The sequence below is a fragment of the Xyrauchen texanus genome, chromosome 41 (assembly GCF_025860055.1).
Source record: "Xyrauchen texanus isolate HMW12.3.18 chromosome 41, RBS_HiC_50CHRs, whole genome shotgun sequence".
Taxonomy (NCBI): domain Eukaryota; kingdom Metazoa; phylum Chordata; class Actinopteri; order Cypriniformes; family Catostomidae; genus Xyrauchen; species Xyrauchen texanus.
Genome location: NC_068316.1, coordinates 16775278 through 16792276, shown reverse-complemented (window position 1 = coordinate 16792276; position 16999 = coordinate 16775278). Strand labels below are relative to the sequence as shown.

At 37.4% G+C, this 16999-nt stretch overlaps 1 protein-coding gene across 6 annotated transcripts in view; it reads right to left on the bottom strand.

Moving 5' to 3' along the window:
- The window catches only part of LOC127634369 (brefeldin A-inhibited guanine nucleotide-exchange protein 1-like), an 82541-nt gene that overhangs the window by 19063 nt on the left and 46479 nt on the right, over positions 1–16999 (bottom strand). For 3 of the 6 annotated variants that reach the window (XM_052113899.1, XM_052113901.1, XM_052113903.1), the window contains 16 exons: positions 16541–16657; positions 15980–16170; positions 14256–14389; positions 13129–13363; positions 12801–12900; positions 12565–12704; positions 12024–12132; positions 7164–7365; positions 6922–7033; positions 5179–5384; positions 4996–5080; positions 4569–4734; positions 2844–2995; positions 2606–2734; positions 2170–2205; positions 1876–2034 (listed from right to left, as the gene is read on the bottom strand). In XM_052113899.1, the coding sequence (XP_051969859.1) occupies positions 1876–2034; positions 2170–2205; positions 2606–2734; positions 2844–2995; positions 4569–4734; positions 4996–5080; positions 5179–5384; positions 6922–7033; positions 7164–7365; positions 12024–12132; positions 12565–12704; positions 12801–12900; positions 13129–13363; positions 14256–14389; positions 15980–16170; positions 16541–16657 (2273 nt within the window). The remainder of the gene's footprint in view (positions 1–1875; positions 2035–2169; positions 2206–2605; positions 2735–2843; positions 2996–4568; positions 4735–4995; positions 5081–5178; positions 5385–6921; positions 7034–7163; positions 7366–12023; positions 12133–12564; positions 12705–12800; positions 12901–13128; positions 13364–14255; positions 14390–15979; positions 16171–16540; positions 16658–16999) is intronic. The other 3 variants (XM_052113902.1, XM_052113904.1, XM_052113905.1) reach the window with 1 other exon arrangement.

The following is a 16999-nucleotide window of genomic DNA, read 5'->3' as shown; positions in this document are numbered from 1 at the left end:
CACATATTTTAGGAAAATGCTTTGAAAATTTTCAAAAACTCAACAGTACACTGTGGGCAAATTCACTACCCTTTGGTTATGTTCGTGGCTGAAAACAGCCACTACTTTAAACTGCTGTAAAAATTTATCAGATAAATATATATATATATATATTTTTTTTTTGCATAAATCTATTAATCAGTCCTGTTCAAAACTACTAAATGTTTAAAAAAAATTCAGGATTTTAACTCTTTAATTGCCAAATTCATAAATGATGTCACTGATTTGGGGGGAAAAAAAAACACAAAATGACGTATTTTCCCACACACACACTTTATTATGCTATTATACTCCATATAACTCCATGTAAAAGCCAGAAACTAAGCTTTTTTTTGCACAGGCCTATCTAAAGGGTTAATGGTGCCACGTGGTTATCAACAGTAAAAATTACAAATTTTACCTCTTCCCAACAGGGAAAACCACAAACAATCAAAAATGCATGACTATATGGTGTCATGGCTTTGCAATAAAAAAATGTGGTTATAATGGAAGTCAATGGGGCAAAAACAGCCATGAACAGTAAATGAGGGAGAAAAAGTTAAAATCTGATGCTGCACAAAAACTAACAATGCATCGAAACCAATGTTGTTTCTAATCTTTGACATGTCCAAGACTGTGATAAAAGGTAAAAAAAAATCCAGTCCACAATCACATTTTATATTGAAAATACGTCATTTTGTGTTTTTTTTCCCCCCAAATCAGTGACATCATTTATGAATTTGGCAATTAAAGAGTTAAAATCCAAATTTTTTTTTTTTAAACATTTAGTAGTTTTGAACAGGACTGAGGTTGATTAATAGATTTATGCAAAAAAAAATTGGAAAAAATATTTATCTGATAAATTTTTATAGCAGTTTAAAGTAGTGGCTGTTTTCAGCCACGAACATAACGAAAGGGTAGTGAACTTGAACAATGCACAAGGGTTAAATTAAATGAAATTAACATTTTCCAAACAAAGGCTTCCACAGTATAATGATAGAAATGCACTAAAATAGCAATCGATTCAAGTAACATTAAACATTTCTCAAAGTCTAAGTGGGAGTTTGACTAAGTGAAAGAAGGTTACATACTCATTGTAATGCGCATTTCATCTCTTAAACTTACATCCTCCAATATAATACATCAACAATATATACATCAACCGGTAGATTGTGGTTATCCACCTTGCCATAGCAATGATGAAGCTGCATTTATGATTTGCGTCAGGGCATCACAACACCATCGTCAAGCGCTGCTTTGAACTCCACATGAAAAGGCTGCAGATATCTTGTTCTGCTTTTAGCTCTGGTGTGCCCATGTAGTGATACTTCATCCAAATTGGTGTTTTAGTGAGACTTAAGATTTGACGTGCTTCTGTGGTAATTCAATTGTGCCCTACAGAGGCTGCAAAGTACTTGATATCTGTCGCAAGTCCCATCTGGGTTTGCTTTGTTCAACAAATTGCGTTAAGAGGTCCTTTCCCTATCACTTGATCACTGATATGGAATCACTGTTTTGTGTATGTTTGTGGTGTATGCGTCAGTGTAATAATGACACATCACAAAAAGGTTCCACCCTACTCCAACCAGTGTTCAGAATTTACACGGAGCTGAATCAAATGTCAGAATCAAATATCAAACTGGTAAATGCGTTAATTGGATCAAAGAAAAATGAACGTGTTAAACATTTTTAATTAATCATATGCGTTAGGACATTCATTTTGAGAGCTCTAAAAAGATATCATATGATAACACAATCATAGAGGGAAAAGTAAAACTAAAATGAAAGCAAAAATTAGAAATAATATAGAAATAAATGAAACTAAAGTAGAATAAGCCGGTTTAAGGAAGAGCTCACCTCATGCCAGGAGGTTCCTAGATAATTTCCATCAGTGTGGGCCACCGTAATGAGAGTCTTGATGGTGTCAATGTTCTTCTGCTTCATCTCCGTGATGCCAGAGCTGGCCGTTAACAGCGTGAAGCGGGCCAGGGCCTGAACATATGCATCTCGCTCCAACTGGAATAAACCAAAAGCAGCAAATCAACCTTTTGGATCTGCCAGCATGTGTGTCAGGATGAACCCTGAACTGCGATTCTGTGTGTTAAAGGGATAGTTCGCCCAAAAATGAAAATTATTCCATCATTTACTCACCCTCATGTGGTTCCAGGCTGTCATTCTACCTATCTCCTTTTGTTTTCCATGGAAGAAAGAAAGTTGGGTTTGGAACAACATGTGGGTAAGTAAATGATGACAGAATTTACATTTTTATGTGAAGTGACCATTTAAAGACGGGCATTTTGGCTATTTGCCTACTTGAGTACTTTACATAATCTGTAACTCATAAGTGACGCATTAGGTTTGTGTGTCAAGTTAAAAATAGTTACACATTTAAAACATACCTCAAGACAACAACATTCAGCTACTCTCCATCTAGCTGTTTCTTTAATGCATCTTGCTCATTTCAGACAGAGAGGACCGAAGTATAAGGTGCTGATTTGGACAGAGACTGAATAGTACAGCAAACACTAGGCTTTACTGAGCTCCGTTGAATTACCTCTGCTTGGATAAATCCAGCGTGTGAAATTACCTGAATGCTGAAGATACATGCTATCCTGATAGCACAGCGAATCCCCTCCAGACACAGAGAGGCCACCAGAGCATCATCACAGTCTTGCAGACCCACACTGAACGCAGCCAAGAATGGTGTCCATGCCAGCTTTAGGGGTTAAAAAGACACGAGAGATCAAGATAATAAGAATACTCATAATATGGGGTGAGTATTTACTTCCAAACAGAATGTCTGTGCATATGCATAACCTGTATACCTTAAACATGGGTCTGACGTGCTCGAGATGGGTGGCGCTGGTAAAGGGGGCCTGGACGTGGCTCACGGCCTCCATCAGAGCCTTGGCTGTCTTTGCCATCTGCTCCATTTCAACATTATACAGAAGCCTCCTCTGCTTTTCACTGGCCACATCTGATCCAGAGTCACAAATGTACCACAAAAACCCATTGTATGACTGTACAATTATTGTCTGATACCAACAAAATGTCAACTAGAGCAATTAGGTTAGACTACTATGAAACATCAGAAGGTTATAGCTTTTTTTTTTTTTTATCCTTATCATTTATCTCGAAATTGATGTACAGTGGCAAGAAAAAGTATGTGAACCCTTTGGAATTAGCTGGTTTTCTGTATTAATTGGACATAAAATGAGATATCAAAGTCGCAATTTCATTTATTTATTTTTTTCACTTTTTTGAAGCCATTCTGTACTGGATTTACTCTGATGTTTAGGTTCACTGTGCTGCTGCATCACCCAACTTCTACTGAGCTTCAGCTGGAGTACAGCCACCCTGACATTATCCTGTAGGATATCTTGATAAATTCGGAAATTCATTTTTCTCTTGATGACAAGCGGTCCAGGCCCCGAAGCAGCAAAGCAGCCCCAAATCATGATGCTCCCTCGACCGTTGGGATGATGTTTTCATGTTGGTATGCGGTGCCATTTTACACAATACGTAGTGCTGCATGTTCTTCCCAAACAATTTAACCTTAGTTTCATCAGTCCACAAAACATTTTCCCAGTAGCGTTGTAGAGTGTTAAGGTGGTCTTTGGCATACTTCAGGAGTGCAGCAATGTTTTTGTTGGAAAGCAGCAGCTTCCTTTGTGGTGTCCTGCCATGGACACCACGTCCGTTTCTGTATAGAAGTCTCATGAACAGAGATGTTAACCAGTTCCAAAGATTCCTTCAAGTCTTGAGCAGTCACTCTAGAGTTATTTATTTTACCTCACTGAGCATTCTGCGGTGTACCCTTTTAGTCATCTTGGCTGGACGGACACTTCTAGGGAGAGTAGCCACTGTACTAAATCATCTCCATTTAGAGACAATTTGTTTTACTGTGGACAGATGAATATCTAAGCTATTTGAGATAGTTTTATAAACCTTTCCAGCTTCATGCAAAGCAATAACTCTTGATTGCAGGTCTACTGAGATCTCTTTTTTACAAGGCATGGTCCACATCAGCAGATCCTTCTTGTGTATAGCAAACTCAAAATGTTTGAGTGGTTTTTATAAGTCAGAGTAGCTCTAACCCACACCTCCAATCTCGTTTCATTAATTGGATGCCAGGTTTGCAAACTCTTGATTCAAATTAGCTTTGGTTGATGTCATTAGCCTGGGGTTCACATACTTTTTCCAACCTACACTGTGAATGTTTGAATGATGTATTCAATATGTACAAGAACATAATATATTAGTTGAAACAGATTATGTTTGTTCATTACTGTTACATAGATGAAGATCAAACCAGATTTTAAAACAAATGTATTCATAAATGTCGGCAATTTCAAATGGTTCACATTCTTTTTATTGCCACTGTATTTGCTCTGAAATGGCTTAAAGGTTTTTTTTTCCTCTGAGGTTTTCAGAGCAACCAACATTATATATTAAATATCCTGTATATTATAAAATAAATATGATTATGGTTAATTATAAAAAGTAATTTTGTAAGTTCCTTTTGCTTTGTCTGTGTGCCAAGTACTCACTTTGCTTATTTGATTTGAGAGGTAATTCCTTTGTCTCCTTCATGGATATTTTCTTCCCTGCGATTTCATCATAAATGGCTGAAAGATACTCCTCCGGTAAATCTTTACTGTCATTGATCCCTCTGTTCATCTTGATGTATTGCTCTTTTGTCATTTTGTTCTTCACCTGTGCCGAGATAAAAGAAATGGGCAGATCAGAAACGCTCCTGGTAGGATGAGATCTTGTTTTCCATTGTTTTTTCAGACACATTCATCACTTAGATTTTACTATTCCACTTACATCTCAAGACTGAATGCCAAACAGATGTTTCCATACATTCACATAAACATTCATAGACTCATGATCACAGAAGTTTCCTTTTTGGGTGAACAATTCCTTTAACAACAATACTTTCATTCAGAACAGAATTAGAGTTTGTGTACTAACCTGCGGACTGTGTAGATCGGTAGTCAACATGATGATTGAATACGCCAGGACATACGCAGTGTCTGCGCTTGCAAACAGAGTTTGCCTGAGGAGAGAGAGACAAATCGCATATCAGGTCAAGTTTGGGGCATAATTAGCGCTGTAGGTAAATCTGTTACAACAGACGGGGTGTGCAGGATTTACCTTTGGTTGCATTCTAAATATCTAGCAGCAAATTTCTCCATCAGTCGATCGATTTTCTGGGCCTCTCCAGGCAGACGGAAACCCTCGAGGAACACGCGCAGCGCCGGTACGAAGTCTTTGCCCTGGAAGTCCATTTGGTCGACATATGCATACATGACCTCTTTATTGATGCGATCGTTGTCCCCAAGAAATTCTCCTACCTGGATCTGTTGGTTTGAAAACAAGAGGATAAAAGACTCCGATATTGATTGTGTATGTAGGTAAGGAAACAAATAGCCAAAACACAATGAAAGGTTCATAACTCCAGTAGAGAAATGCAAGCTCAATGCTACATACTATAGCCACAGTGAACCTGTTTACACGCACACTAATATGGCGAAACACCCGAACCAATCAGATTATTTAAAATATCAGACAATGCAAATCTTGTTATTTTCTGCTTTTGACGTCAAACCATGAAGAGGCATGTGTACAACACTTGGATTGCAAGCCAAATTGACTTTAAGTAACGTTCAGTATGGGAATTATTGATATCATCAATTCAATTTTCACCAGGTAAAATGCAAATTCTTGATGTCAGGAATTAAGTGAAATCACTCATTTTTGATATCAGTAATTACATTTGTACATAGTAAAATGGTTAGTTCGAAATAAAAAAAATTATATTCATGACACTCATTTTCACTAGTAGAATTTCACAATGATCATCCACTCCTATACAAAACGCAATTAAAGATATAAAAACTATATTTCTAACTAGTTGAAATTCCTAATACACATATCAGCTAATTGTTGATATCAATAATTACATGGTTCATAGTGCCAATGTCCATTCCTAATATCAATAATTTAATTACATCTGGTGAAACTGCTAATTGCAGTATTTCGGCATGTTAGATTCTGTATTTCAGATATCTAAAAATCGATAAATTGGAGAGTAATTTAATATAGAGTACTATGCAAAAGTCTTAGGCACATAAGATGTTTAACAAAAACATCTGTCTTAAGATTGTTATTTATATCTTCAGCTTTTAGTGTGTCAATAGGAAATATACATTTTAAACTCCCAAACATTCCTTCTGCAAATAGAATATAATAACAGGGAGCCATGCAACAGATGGCATGGACCCACAGAGACCCCCACTGAACATCTAGTCAGTCTGGGATTACAAAAAGAGACAGAAGCAACTGAGACAGATAGATAGAAGAACTATGGTGAATTCTCCAAGAAGCTTGGAACATCTTATCTGACAGCAACCAATAATTTATTTGGTGCTGTTTTAAAGGCAAAGGTGGTCACACCAAATATTGATTTAGCTTTTTTTATGTTTACTGGACTTTGGATGATGTTAATTGAAAAATGAAAAAAAAAAAAAAAAGGATTCCGTACTAGTTACAAACACATAACAGATATCAGAAATTAACATTGCCACTAGTGGAAACCATAAACTAATATAAAAAATTAGCAGTTTTACTAGTTGCTATTTAATTGTTGATAACAGGAATGGACATATGCACTTTCAATTTTTTATAACAAAAATGTGTATTTCTGCAAGTGATGACATTGCTTTTTAAATAAGAAATTAATGCTTTTACTATTTAAAATGTAATTAATGATAAAACATTTTTTTTTCATTTAAGCTACTAGTAATTACATTACAGTCAATTCGGCTTGCCATTCACTTGCGTACATTAGATAAGCCAGTAAGAGCAACGGTAAAGGTGTTTATATGCAAGTCTTACAGAGTCAAGCCTCTCCTCCTGATGTAAAAACTGGGCAATGTCTTCCGGCGTGGTTCCCAGCATGCCTTGCTCCTGCAGGTACTGAATGCCTCTCTTTGGTTTCTTGTTGAACCTGTACATCAAGGTATGAAGAACAATATGAGGGTGAGTAAATTATTTTTAGGGGTAAACTGTCCCTTTAACAATGTGTATAGTGCACAGGTAAATCTCTAGATATTTCTTATTCCAGCTTGATGGCTTACAGGTCGATGCCTTGCTCTATGATCTCCTTCTGCTGTTTGAGGACCTCAAACTGCTCAGGGTTGTCTGTTCCTGACATCTGTGTGCTGTAGCTTCCGATGCCCGATGAGGCGGTGGAGTCCAGAGAGTTTATGCTGTCATAACGGTTAATAGTTTCTGGGTGCTTCGACTCATTGGTCTCCTGCTCTAAAGGCTTTTCTTGGCCTAATGGAGAGGGAGAGAGAGGGAGAGGAAGAGAGAGAGAGAGAGAGAGAGAGAGAGAGAGAGAGAAAGTAATGCAACTGAAAAAAGGCAATGAGAAACAATTAAGCTATATCACACAAGAGTGCTGTCGAACTGAAAGTTCTGCACAATTCTAAGTGTGATATTGCATGTGAACAACATTTCTTAAACAAGTTAAAGGGTTACTTCACCAAAAAATGTTACTTGTCTCATCATTTACTCACCCTCATGCCATCACAGATGTGTATGACTTTCTTTCTTCTGCAGAACACAAACAAAGATTTTAGAAGAATGTTTCAGCTCTGTTACTCCATACAATCCAAGTGAATGGTGACCAGATCTTTCAAGCTCCAAAAAGTACATAAAGGCAGGATACAATTCATTCTTAAGACTCCAGTGATTAAATACATATCTTCAAATGTGATATTATAGGTGTGGGTCAATATTTAATTCCTGTTTTACTTTACATCTCCACAAAGTGAAACAAAACAGGCGCCACATGTGACTTTCAGATGTGAAAGTGAAAGTAGAGATTTATAGTAAAAAATAACTTAAATATTGATCTGTTTCTCACCCACACCTATCATATAGCTTCTGAAGATATGGATTTAACCGCTGGAGTCTTATGGATTTATTTCATGCTGCTTTTATGTGCTTTTTGGTCTTCAGATTTCCAGCCAACATTCTCTTGCATTGTATGAACCTATAGAGCTGAAAATATTCTTCTAAAAATCTTTGTTTATGTTCTGCAGAAGAAAGAAAGTCAAACACATCTGGGATGACATGAGAGTGAGTAAATTATGAGAGAATTTTCATTTTTGGGTGAACTAGCCATTTAATACAGAGTCATTTACATTTTCGACACAATACGGACTAAGACTAAGTAAAACACAATCCCAGTAGCTCTAGGGAGCAGAGACAGCATGATTCATTGATTCATTGGAGTCGAGGCAGAGGCACATATGTGTTGGTGTATGGACTTTCTTCTTTGGCTTGGCTTCCTATATAAGTTTCCCAATACAACACTTTCTCTAATAAAGTCTTTGGCCTCAGCTGACTTATATCACAAAAACAGCACTGTGGGGACCCGGAGAACAGCGCGTGACCTGAATACACAGGGTAATGTATCCGAAGTTTGTGCAAGACAAACATGCCGGCGGTTTGGGTATGTGGAAGTTTGGCTTGCATTGAACGGGGTCTGATTACACTTCGGAAACACTGTAAAATATTCAGTGGACAGCCATCACTGTAACATGAGCTGTCACTTTAGTCACTTTATTTCAGAGGGATAGTTTCCTCTCTCAGATATATCACAGAAGCTAGCTGCAGCTAGGAAATACTTACTTGTACATTTTTAGTAGCAAACGAATCACAATTTAACTGTTCACACATAAGGCTGGGTGATAGTTTAGATGGATAGTCACGATGTAGTTTAATTTTAAAGCATTAGCAAAAGCATTGTGAATTAGGGCTGTAAAGATGTACAAAATGTCATTTCATGACATTCATCGCTGTTTTCTATGATTAATCTTGATTAATCATGGTACATTAAAACAAACTATAAAACTGAATCATAAATATATTTACTTTATACTTTGTATAAAAGAACTTGCAAGAAATTGGTTGGTCATCATTTAATTATTTAAATATGTACATGTTAAAAGTGTATGTTTATCATAAAAATCATCAGTGTCATAAAATCAGCAGACATGCTGTAATTAAAAGTTTTAATAATAAGATCAAATGGGCAAATGCAATTAATTTAATGGCAAAATATCTTAAGTGTACATTTCCAATGCATTATTAGACAGTGCTGAAATGTAATTTGCTGAGGTTTTAAATCTCATAACGATTATTTTCTCTGGTTGCCGTTCAGTCCCTATCGCGCATCGCTTTTGACACTGGTTCAGATGGCAGTAAGCAAGCGTATTCGGGCGATGCGAAGAGATAGTTCGCTCTTACATCTGGCTCAATGCTTGCGTTTGAAGTCTCCATTCTTTGAATAGTATATCCACTCCCTTGTTTAATATGCCCGGGACATGAGTTGCGCATAATTAATAATCATGCACTGCTCCACACAATCAGTGTCTGTGCTAGCATGCAGTCGAGTCGAGCGTGTACCTCCTGGAAATGTATATATGCCAATTTTAGCCACAGGTAGTGAGGAACATTTTGACATTTAAGAAGTGAAAAAACAAAAAAACTGACACTGCATAAAATTGCATAATTTGTTTTTATGCCTTAAACAGTCAACTATTAATTGCAGAAAATAACTAATACAATTTTGTGAATGCAAATTTTCACTAAATAATCCAGTCTTACTCTCACTACTGTCTGATTTACATCAGCTAAAATAGCCACGGCACAAAGCACTAAGGAATTAGTATCTGGTTTACGCAACACAAACTAATGCAATCAATTGTAAAGTTACTATGGAAGCAAACTGCTGTTACCTGCTTTCCCTGTGATGTGCGTCCATTAAGAGAAAACAACAAACAGTGATAGGCCAGCATAATATGCATACAGAAGGACCTGAAAGCCTTATGTGCCTTTCTATGCTGATACAGGACTATTAGACACAGAAAGGCCTGTAAGAGTGGCTTTGATGCAGATGAAAGTTTAAAAATATTACTTAAAATATACATTTGTATGTGATTTGTAGTGATTTTCTAGTACCAAATTAGCAATTTAGCATGATTACTCAAGGATAGTGTTGGAGTGATGGCTGCTGGAAATGGGGCCTGTCTAGATTTGATCAAAAATGACTTTCAACTAGTGATGGTGGTGGGGGTTTTTTTTTACATCACAAATGTCCTGACTATACTATGTGATAAGTATCAATTTCCTTAAAAAACTGCTAAATATGTACATTATTCCAAACTTTTGTCCGCCAGTGTGTGTGTGTGTGTGTGTGTGTGTGTGTGTGTGTGTGTGTGTGTGTGTGTGTATATATATATATATATATATATATATATATATATATATATATATATATATATATATATATATATATATATATATATATATATATATATATATTGCTATTACTAAGTTATTACAATAAGACCATGGTAAAGGTGTAAGCAACCACTGTCACAAAAAAAGAAATTCAAATGAAAAAGACTCTAAAAGCTTCTTTTTTATGTAGAGATCCCAAATTAATTTATTATGATTTTATGATTTATTAAGTATTGCATTTAGACAGAATCTACATTATAAAGGTTATAATGGAAACTATTTGTAAATGATAAAAGTTGCTTGAGTAAGAAACAACATGCTAAGAACATACTGTAAATGTTAATGTGAACTTGGCATTAACATTTCTTTAAGAAAATGGGAGTGGTGCCAAACTCACTGCCACAATGCTTGGGTGTTGTTGGTGGTTGCCAGGACATTGCTATGAGGTTGCTTTGGAGTTCTGAGTAGTTTTTAGTTATATGTGGTTGATAAGTTGTTCTGGGGTGGTTTCTAGGGTGGTTTCTAGGGTGTTACTAGGTGGTTGCTATTTGGACCAAAAAATAAATAAAATAATAATAATCCACCCCCTGATTTCAATGATATTCTGATCACCGGAAGTGGCAGTGGGAACGCAACTGGCCCTGGCATGCACTAGCACGCCCTCATTTGGCCCGATAGTGGAAATGCGGCTTCTCGTGTCTGTAGCGCAAACAGTGATGCCTGCCTTGCAAATAATAGTAGTGATGCTTGGCATAATATTGTTGCTTTAAATTGGGGGGGTTGCACAACTACTCATTTTTAATAGTCAATGAGTCATTTTATTCATGAGTGCAGTGATAACTGATTGGGTGATTCAGTAATATTCATCAGGAAAGCACTACCTGATTGGTCAGAGAAACTATAACCCAAACCCTAAACCTAACCAATGAGGCAGAACTTTCCTCATCAAAATGATTGAGTCTTCTCTTGCATCCTATGTCTCAGAAATCTGCCACCCGCTGTATTTCCTAAAGATGCGCTTCATACACTATGTGAAAGCGACTAGTCGACTTCAGGTTGACAGTTTTGATTACATTAGTAAGGATGTGTAAACTACACTATGCAACCCCTACTAAATATGTAGATACTCTTATTATTGAAATAAACTGCAAGCCTGAGGTGGGCTTGAGGCAACAGAGAAGACGTCCCATTGGGACATCAGAGCCTCTACTCCACTAACCCGTTAAATTAAAGATTGATTAGACTTAAAAATCCCTTAGCTCCAAAGAGAGAGGGTCTCTAGCCTGGCAAATGGAAGGAAAGACTGTTCTCAGCTGTTATGTTCAAAAAGGGTTCAGAATGCCTCCCTGATCTCAAGGCATGGCTAGGTGATGAATAACAGCCTCAGGGCCATTTGATTAAGATGAAAGGCCTGCATAGCTGTCATGCCAAATAGCATTTTCTGCCCCTCTTTGAGGCAAATGGCTCCTAGTGTGCAGTCCTCAAAAGCCACTGTTTATCCATTTGGTTTTGCACAAGCCGGAAGCTACTAGTAAAGCAGCCTAAATGCAGTCTGAGGACAGACACTTAGAGAACAGTCAGGGCTGTAACCTGGAATATTTTTGTAAAACTGCTCAGAATGTGGAACATGTACTGGGTGAGGAGCAAATATAGATGTTTCTGATAGCAGATGTTTGCCTTACCAAGACTGGTCTGGGAATTAGGGTTGACATATTGGTCTTTGCTCCACTCCACCATACATTTGAGAATGGATACTAGGCACTCCAGTCCTTTCTTCCTTAGAGTCAGCTCCTGAGGAACAATTTTAACTTGGATCATGAACTCAGTTTTAAATGCAAAATGTACTATATTTGCTCTATGGTCTATATTTCAAGTCTTTTGAAGCCATTCAATAGTTTTGCGTAAGAAACAGAACAAAAAGTATAATTAGATATAATTAGAATTAGGTAATTAGAGTTATAAACATTTCAGTTATTCAAAAAGCTATCATTTGACTTCAGAATACTCAAAGCTCACTGATCATTTAGACTACTTTTTATGGTGCTTTTTTGTCTTTGACAACCTCTGGTCACTGTATGCTTTTTTGTATGGGAAAGAGGAGTTTTCAGTTTCATAGGAGAAAGAAAGTCATGCGGTTTTAGAATTACAAATGGTCTGAAAATACAAATTTTGTGGAAACTATCTCTTTGAGGAATGTGTGTTGAGATTTCAATTTTTTTTTACCTGAAGTGGGCTTGTACCCAGTTCATGTCCTCCTCTTCCTTGTGCAATCTTAGAGAGGTCATTCACCAGCCTCTCAAAAATGTTAGCAGCATTCAGGTCACAATCATAATTTACATAGATATCTACCACACTCTGGGCATCTGTGAGAAGACAAATATCTTAGAAACATTCATCGAAACCTCCTCAAAATTATTTTAAGCTTTTTAAAAGTGAGAAGAAAAAGAAAACATGCATACCAGCACATATTCTGGTGAGTGTTTGAATGACCATCCACTTGTGGTCATATGAACTTGTGGACGTTTCAAGAATATACAGAAAAATCTCTTTGAAAAACACCTGAGGAGATAGCAGGGAAGAAATACAGTTGAGTCGCAAAGTGCTTCTACAAACGAAAACTCTCAACCAAAGTGTAAGTAAAAAGAGAATTATGTTAAAACAACACAGAGCTGACAAGATGAAACAACAGCACAGATTAATCCAAACAGTCAGCTAGACGCTCCACAGACTGACACCATCAGGGCAAGATGCAAAAAACACATTATGACTCTGGAGGAGTTCAGGCACCTCGATTTGCATCTTGAGATGAGTCTTAAAGTTGGACAGGAGGGTGAGGAAGATGGACAGGGACAGCTCGAACACCTCAGGGACGGAGGAGACACCGTTTTTGGAAAGCGCCACGCAAAGGTACTGCTTGATGGCATTGATGAACATCTCATTGGTCTTAAAGATGGGGCCAGCATTCTGAAGAATGGACAGGAGGAGCTGTAGGGAGAGGACCTTGGACCGCAGCTCATGGGATCTGCCGAGAAAATGAGGAATCATGTCTTATGTGAACAGAACACGATGGAATTCTGTTATTCTTTCTTCACTCCATAAACAATGCTGTTGTCAAGGCCAAACTAAATCTTTAGAATAAACTGTAAACTTCTGCTTTTGATTGTAAATCAAATGCCTTCAAAATAGGGCAGCAAACACTGGCTGTGAAATAACCCAGAAAATTATTCAATCATAAATACCAAAATACAATTTAGATTATTGTTCAAGTGAACAAGGGCTGTCAGAGTCACTGCAACCGTGGCTTTCCTTTCCAACAACACATACAAAGTGATATAGTTTGTTGTCTCAAAATATTTCATATTTCAATATATTATTTTTAAGGAATGAATTGGCCTATTATCTACTATCTAATTATATAAAAACTAAACATTTAACAAATAAAAGGAAACAAAATCAAACTCCAAATCACATGATCTGATGTAAGTTTATAGGGGGGCAACGGGGCCTGGTCCTTTGACAAAGACAGATCAATAGCACTGACACCAGCTTCCTGCCTCACTGCTCATGAAGATACACCAGAATGAATGACCCCCTTTCTATTCAATTGACAGTGAGGAACATCTTTCTTGGCCTCTGACAGCCCTATTCACCTTTTAAAGGACAATGGCCTGATGGCGACGACAACAACAACAACAAACAACAACAACTCAGCCACTGTGCACCGGATTTGGATATCAACAGCAGCCACAAAACCATGTCAAGCTTAATTAGACCATGAAATCAAAATGTCATTTATGGAAATGTCATTTATTTATTAATACAACACAGATCCAATAATAAATGACATCATGGGAAGGCTTGAAAACAATTGCATTTGAATAAGGGTAAGGGATTTGTTAGGACAGCAGACTTACTTTGGATCAGGGGGACCATCTGAAAGCGGCTTCATGGAGAGCTTGCAAAGAGAACGGAACACCAAGAAGGCATCTTTCTGGAGGATATGTGAAAACTTTGCACCTGATGCTGGCCCAGTGGTAGCTACAGATTCCTGTGAGATAGAAAGATTGTGTCTTTATCCAATTACAATCAAATTTAATTAGGGGTGACAATTAATCACGGTGTACAGCACGTAATATGAAACAAACATAAAAAGCATAAAGTTGCCGTTTTGCTATTTTAAGCATACACAGTGGCCCCAAAAAGAATTAGGACACTTAAAGGGACAGTACATCATTTACTCACCCTCAACACAAAGATTTTCAGAAAAATATTTCAGCTTACAATGCAAGTAACTGGTCCATTCTAGTCAAGTCAATGGTCCTTTGAAGTTCCAAAAAGCATATTAAGGCAACATAAAATTAATCAATTTGACTCCAGTGGTTACAACCATATCTTCAGAAGTGATAAAATAGGTGTGGGTACAGAACAATAGTTAAGTCCTTTTTTACTCTCAATCTCCACTTTCACTTCTTTTGTTTTTGGCGAGTCACATTCTTTGTGCATTTCACCACCTACTGGGCAGGGAGGTGAATTTATACTAAAAAAGGACTTAAATATTGATCTGTTTCTCACTAACACTTATATCGCTTCTTTTTATTTTCTCCCCATTTTCTCCCCAATTTGGCATGCCCAATTCCCAATGGACTCCAAGTCCTCATTGTGGTGCAGTGACTCGCCTCAATCTGGGTGGCGGATGCCGAATCTCAGTTGCTTCCGCGTCAGAGAACTTCAATCCGTGCATCTTATCACGTGGCTTGTTGAGTGCGTTACCTCGGAGACATAGCATGTGTGGAGGCTTCACGCTATTCTCTGTGGCATCCTTGCACATTTCACCACACACCCCACCGAGAGCGAGAACCATACATTATAGCAACCAACGAGGAGGTTACCCCATGTGACTCTACCCTCCCTAGCAAGCGGGCCAATTTGGTTGCATAGGAGACCTGCCTGGAGTCACTCAGCACGCCCTGGATTCGAACTTGCGACTCCAGGCGTGGTAGTCAGCATCAATACTACCCAGGCCCTCAATCATATTGATTCTGAGAATATGGATGTAACCACAAGAGTCTTAAGGATTGATTTTATGCTGCCTTTATGTGCTTTTTGAAGCTTCAAAGTTCTGGCCACCATTCACTTGCATTGTTTGGACCTACAGAGCTGAAATATTCTTCAAAAAATCTTAATTTGTGTTCATCAGAAGAAATTCATACACATCATTTTGGGTGAAATATCCCTTTGAGTCACACTTATAAAAGTACGAATGCCTTTAAATTATATAAAAAATATCAAACCATGTGGCATTTATTTTAAAGACATATAGCACAAACACACTTTTCAAGTAAAACTTTTCACAAAAAGAAGTGTGTTAGGTTTAATAAATCAATATACGGTTTGACACTAATTTGGTAAATGTTAGTGGAACAGGTCAAACAGTTGTTCATAGTCTAACACTGCAAAAAAAAACGTATTATGTTTTTTAATAACTATCATAAAATTACATTTCCGGATACACGATGCAGTCTAAAATAAACTACACATTTGTTAAGCTTATGCACAAGAGAAACCTTGCCTTTTTACTATTTTATACAATTTACATAGCTTTTTTGTAGCTTTTCTGATCAGAAGTTGAAATTGTTACCTGAGTGTCATTGGAGGAGACAGACAATCTGTCTTCAGTCAGCGAAGGAGTGAAGTTGGCCGAGATTGGCGTGCCAGGGATGCCATTGGCGTGAACGTTTTCGCTGTCACTACCCAGCCCTCCCTCATCCTCCAGTGAGATTGGAATGCCCTCAGCTGGCTCAGCCTCACCTTCATGGCTTTCCTTGATATCTGAACATGGATAAACAGTAGAGGTGTAAATATTTGCACTAACAATGATTCGATTGATTCTTTACCTAATGATTACGATGCACCATGAAATCTGAAATTTGCACACAAATTCTGCACACAAACAGATGGTGTGTAAACCGTGGAATATACGTTATAGATTTACATATCATGTAATGTTAACATTTATTGCATTTATTATTTTAGTTGCGTATAAAAGGCTGTTTTTCGCGGTATGTTAATCTTTCCGTGGCTGTCACATGCCACTGACCAATCAGAGGTAACTTTAATCAACCGGCATTTCACTTTTAACAGCTTAGTGTCCTTCTGAACAGTCAGAAATCGAACCATATTCCCTAAAAAAAAAACTTACCTGCAGCCACTGTGTTTACGACTTCTTGCAAAATGCTCTGTACAATCTCTTGCGCCCTTTCTTCGTAGTTCTGGCCATCTTCTTCCTCAGTGGTTTCCGTACCATGCCCGGCTGCACCTATAAAAGACAGTAGAGTCAATTTAAGCTTCTAATTCTGTCAAGTTACTCATTCATGGTCCAAGAGGAGCATTTTTCCTTCTACCAAGCTGTGTTGTCAGATTTAATCTCTTGATTATCAGTTTAACTTAAATTAGTTTTATTAAGAAGGGACATCATAATGCCTGTTATCTGTTGATGGGAAGCAGTGCGATTAAACTTATGTAAGACTGAGAAACACTGACACAGTTATCCAATAGTGTCAGATCATCAGAGGATGCCTCATTCTCTTCAGATGCCTGAATAAATGATGAACTAGTAATGACTTGGAATCAGAGAAGCAATGCAACTAACATTTTACAG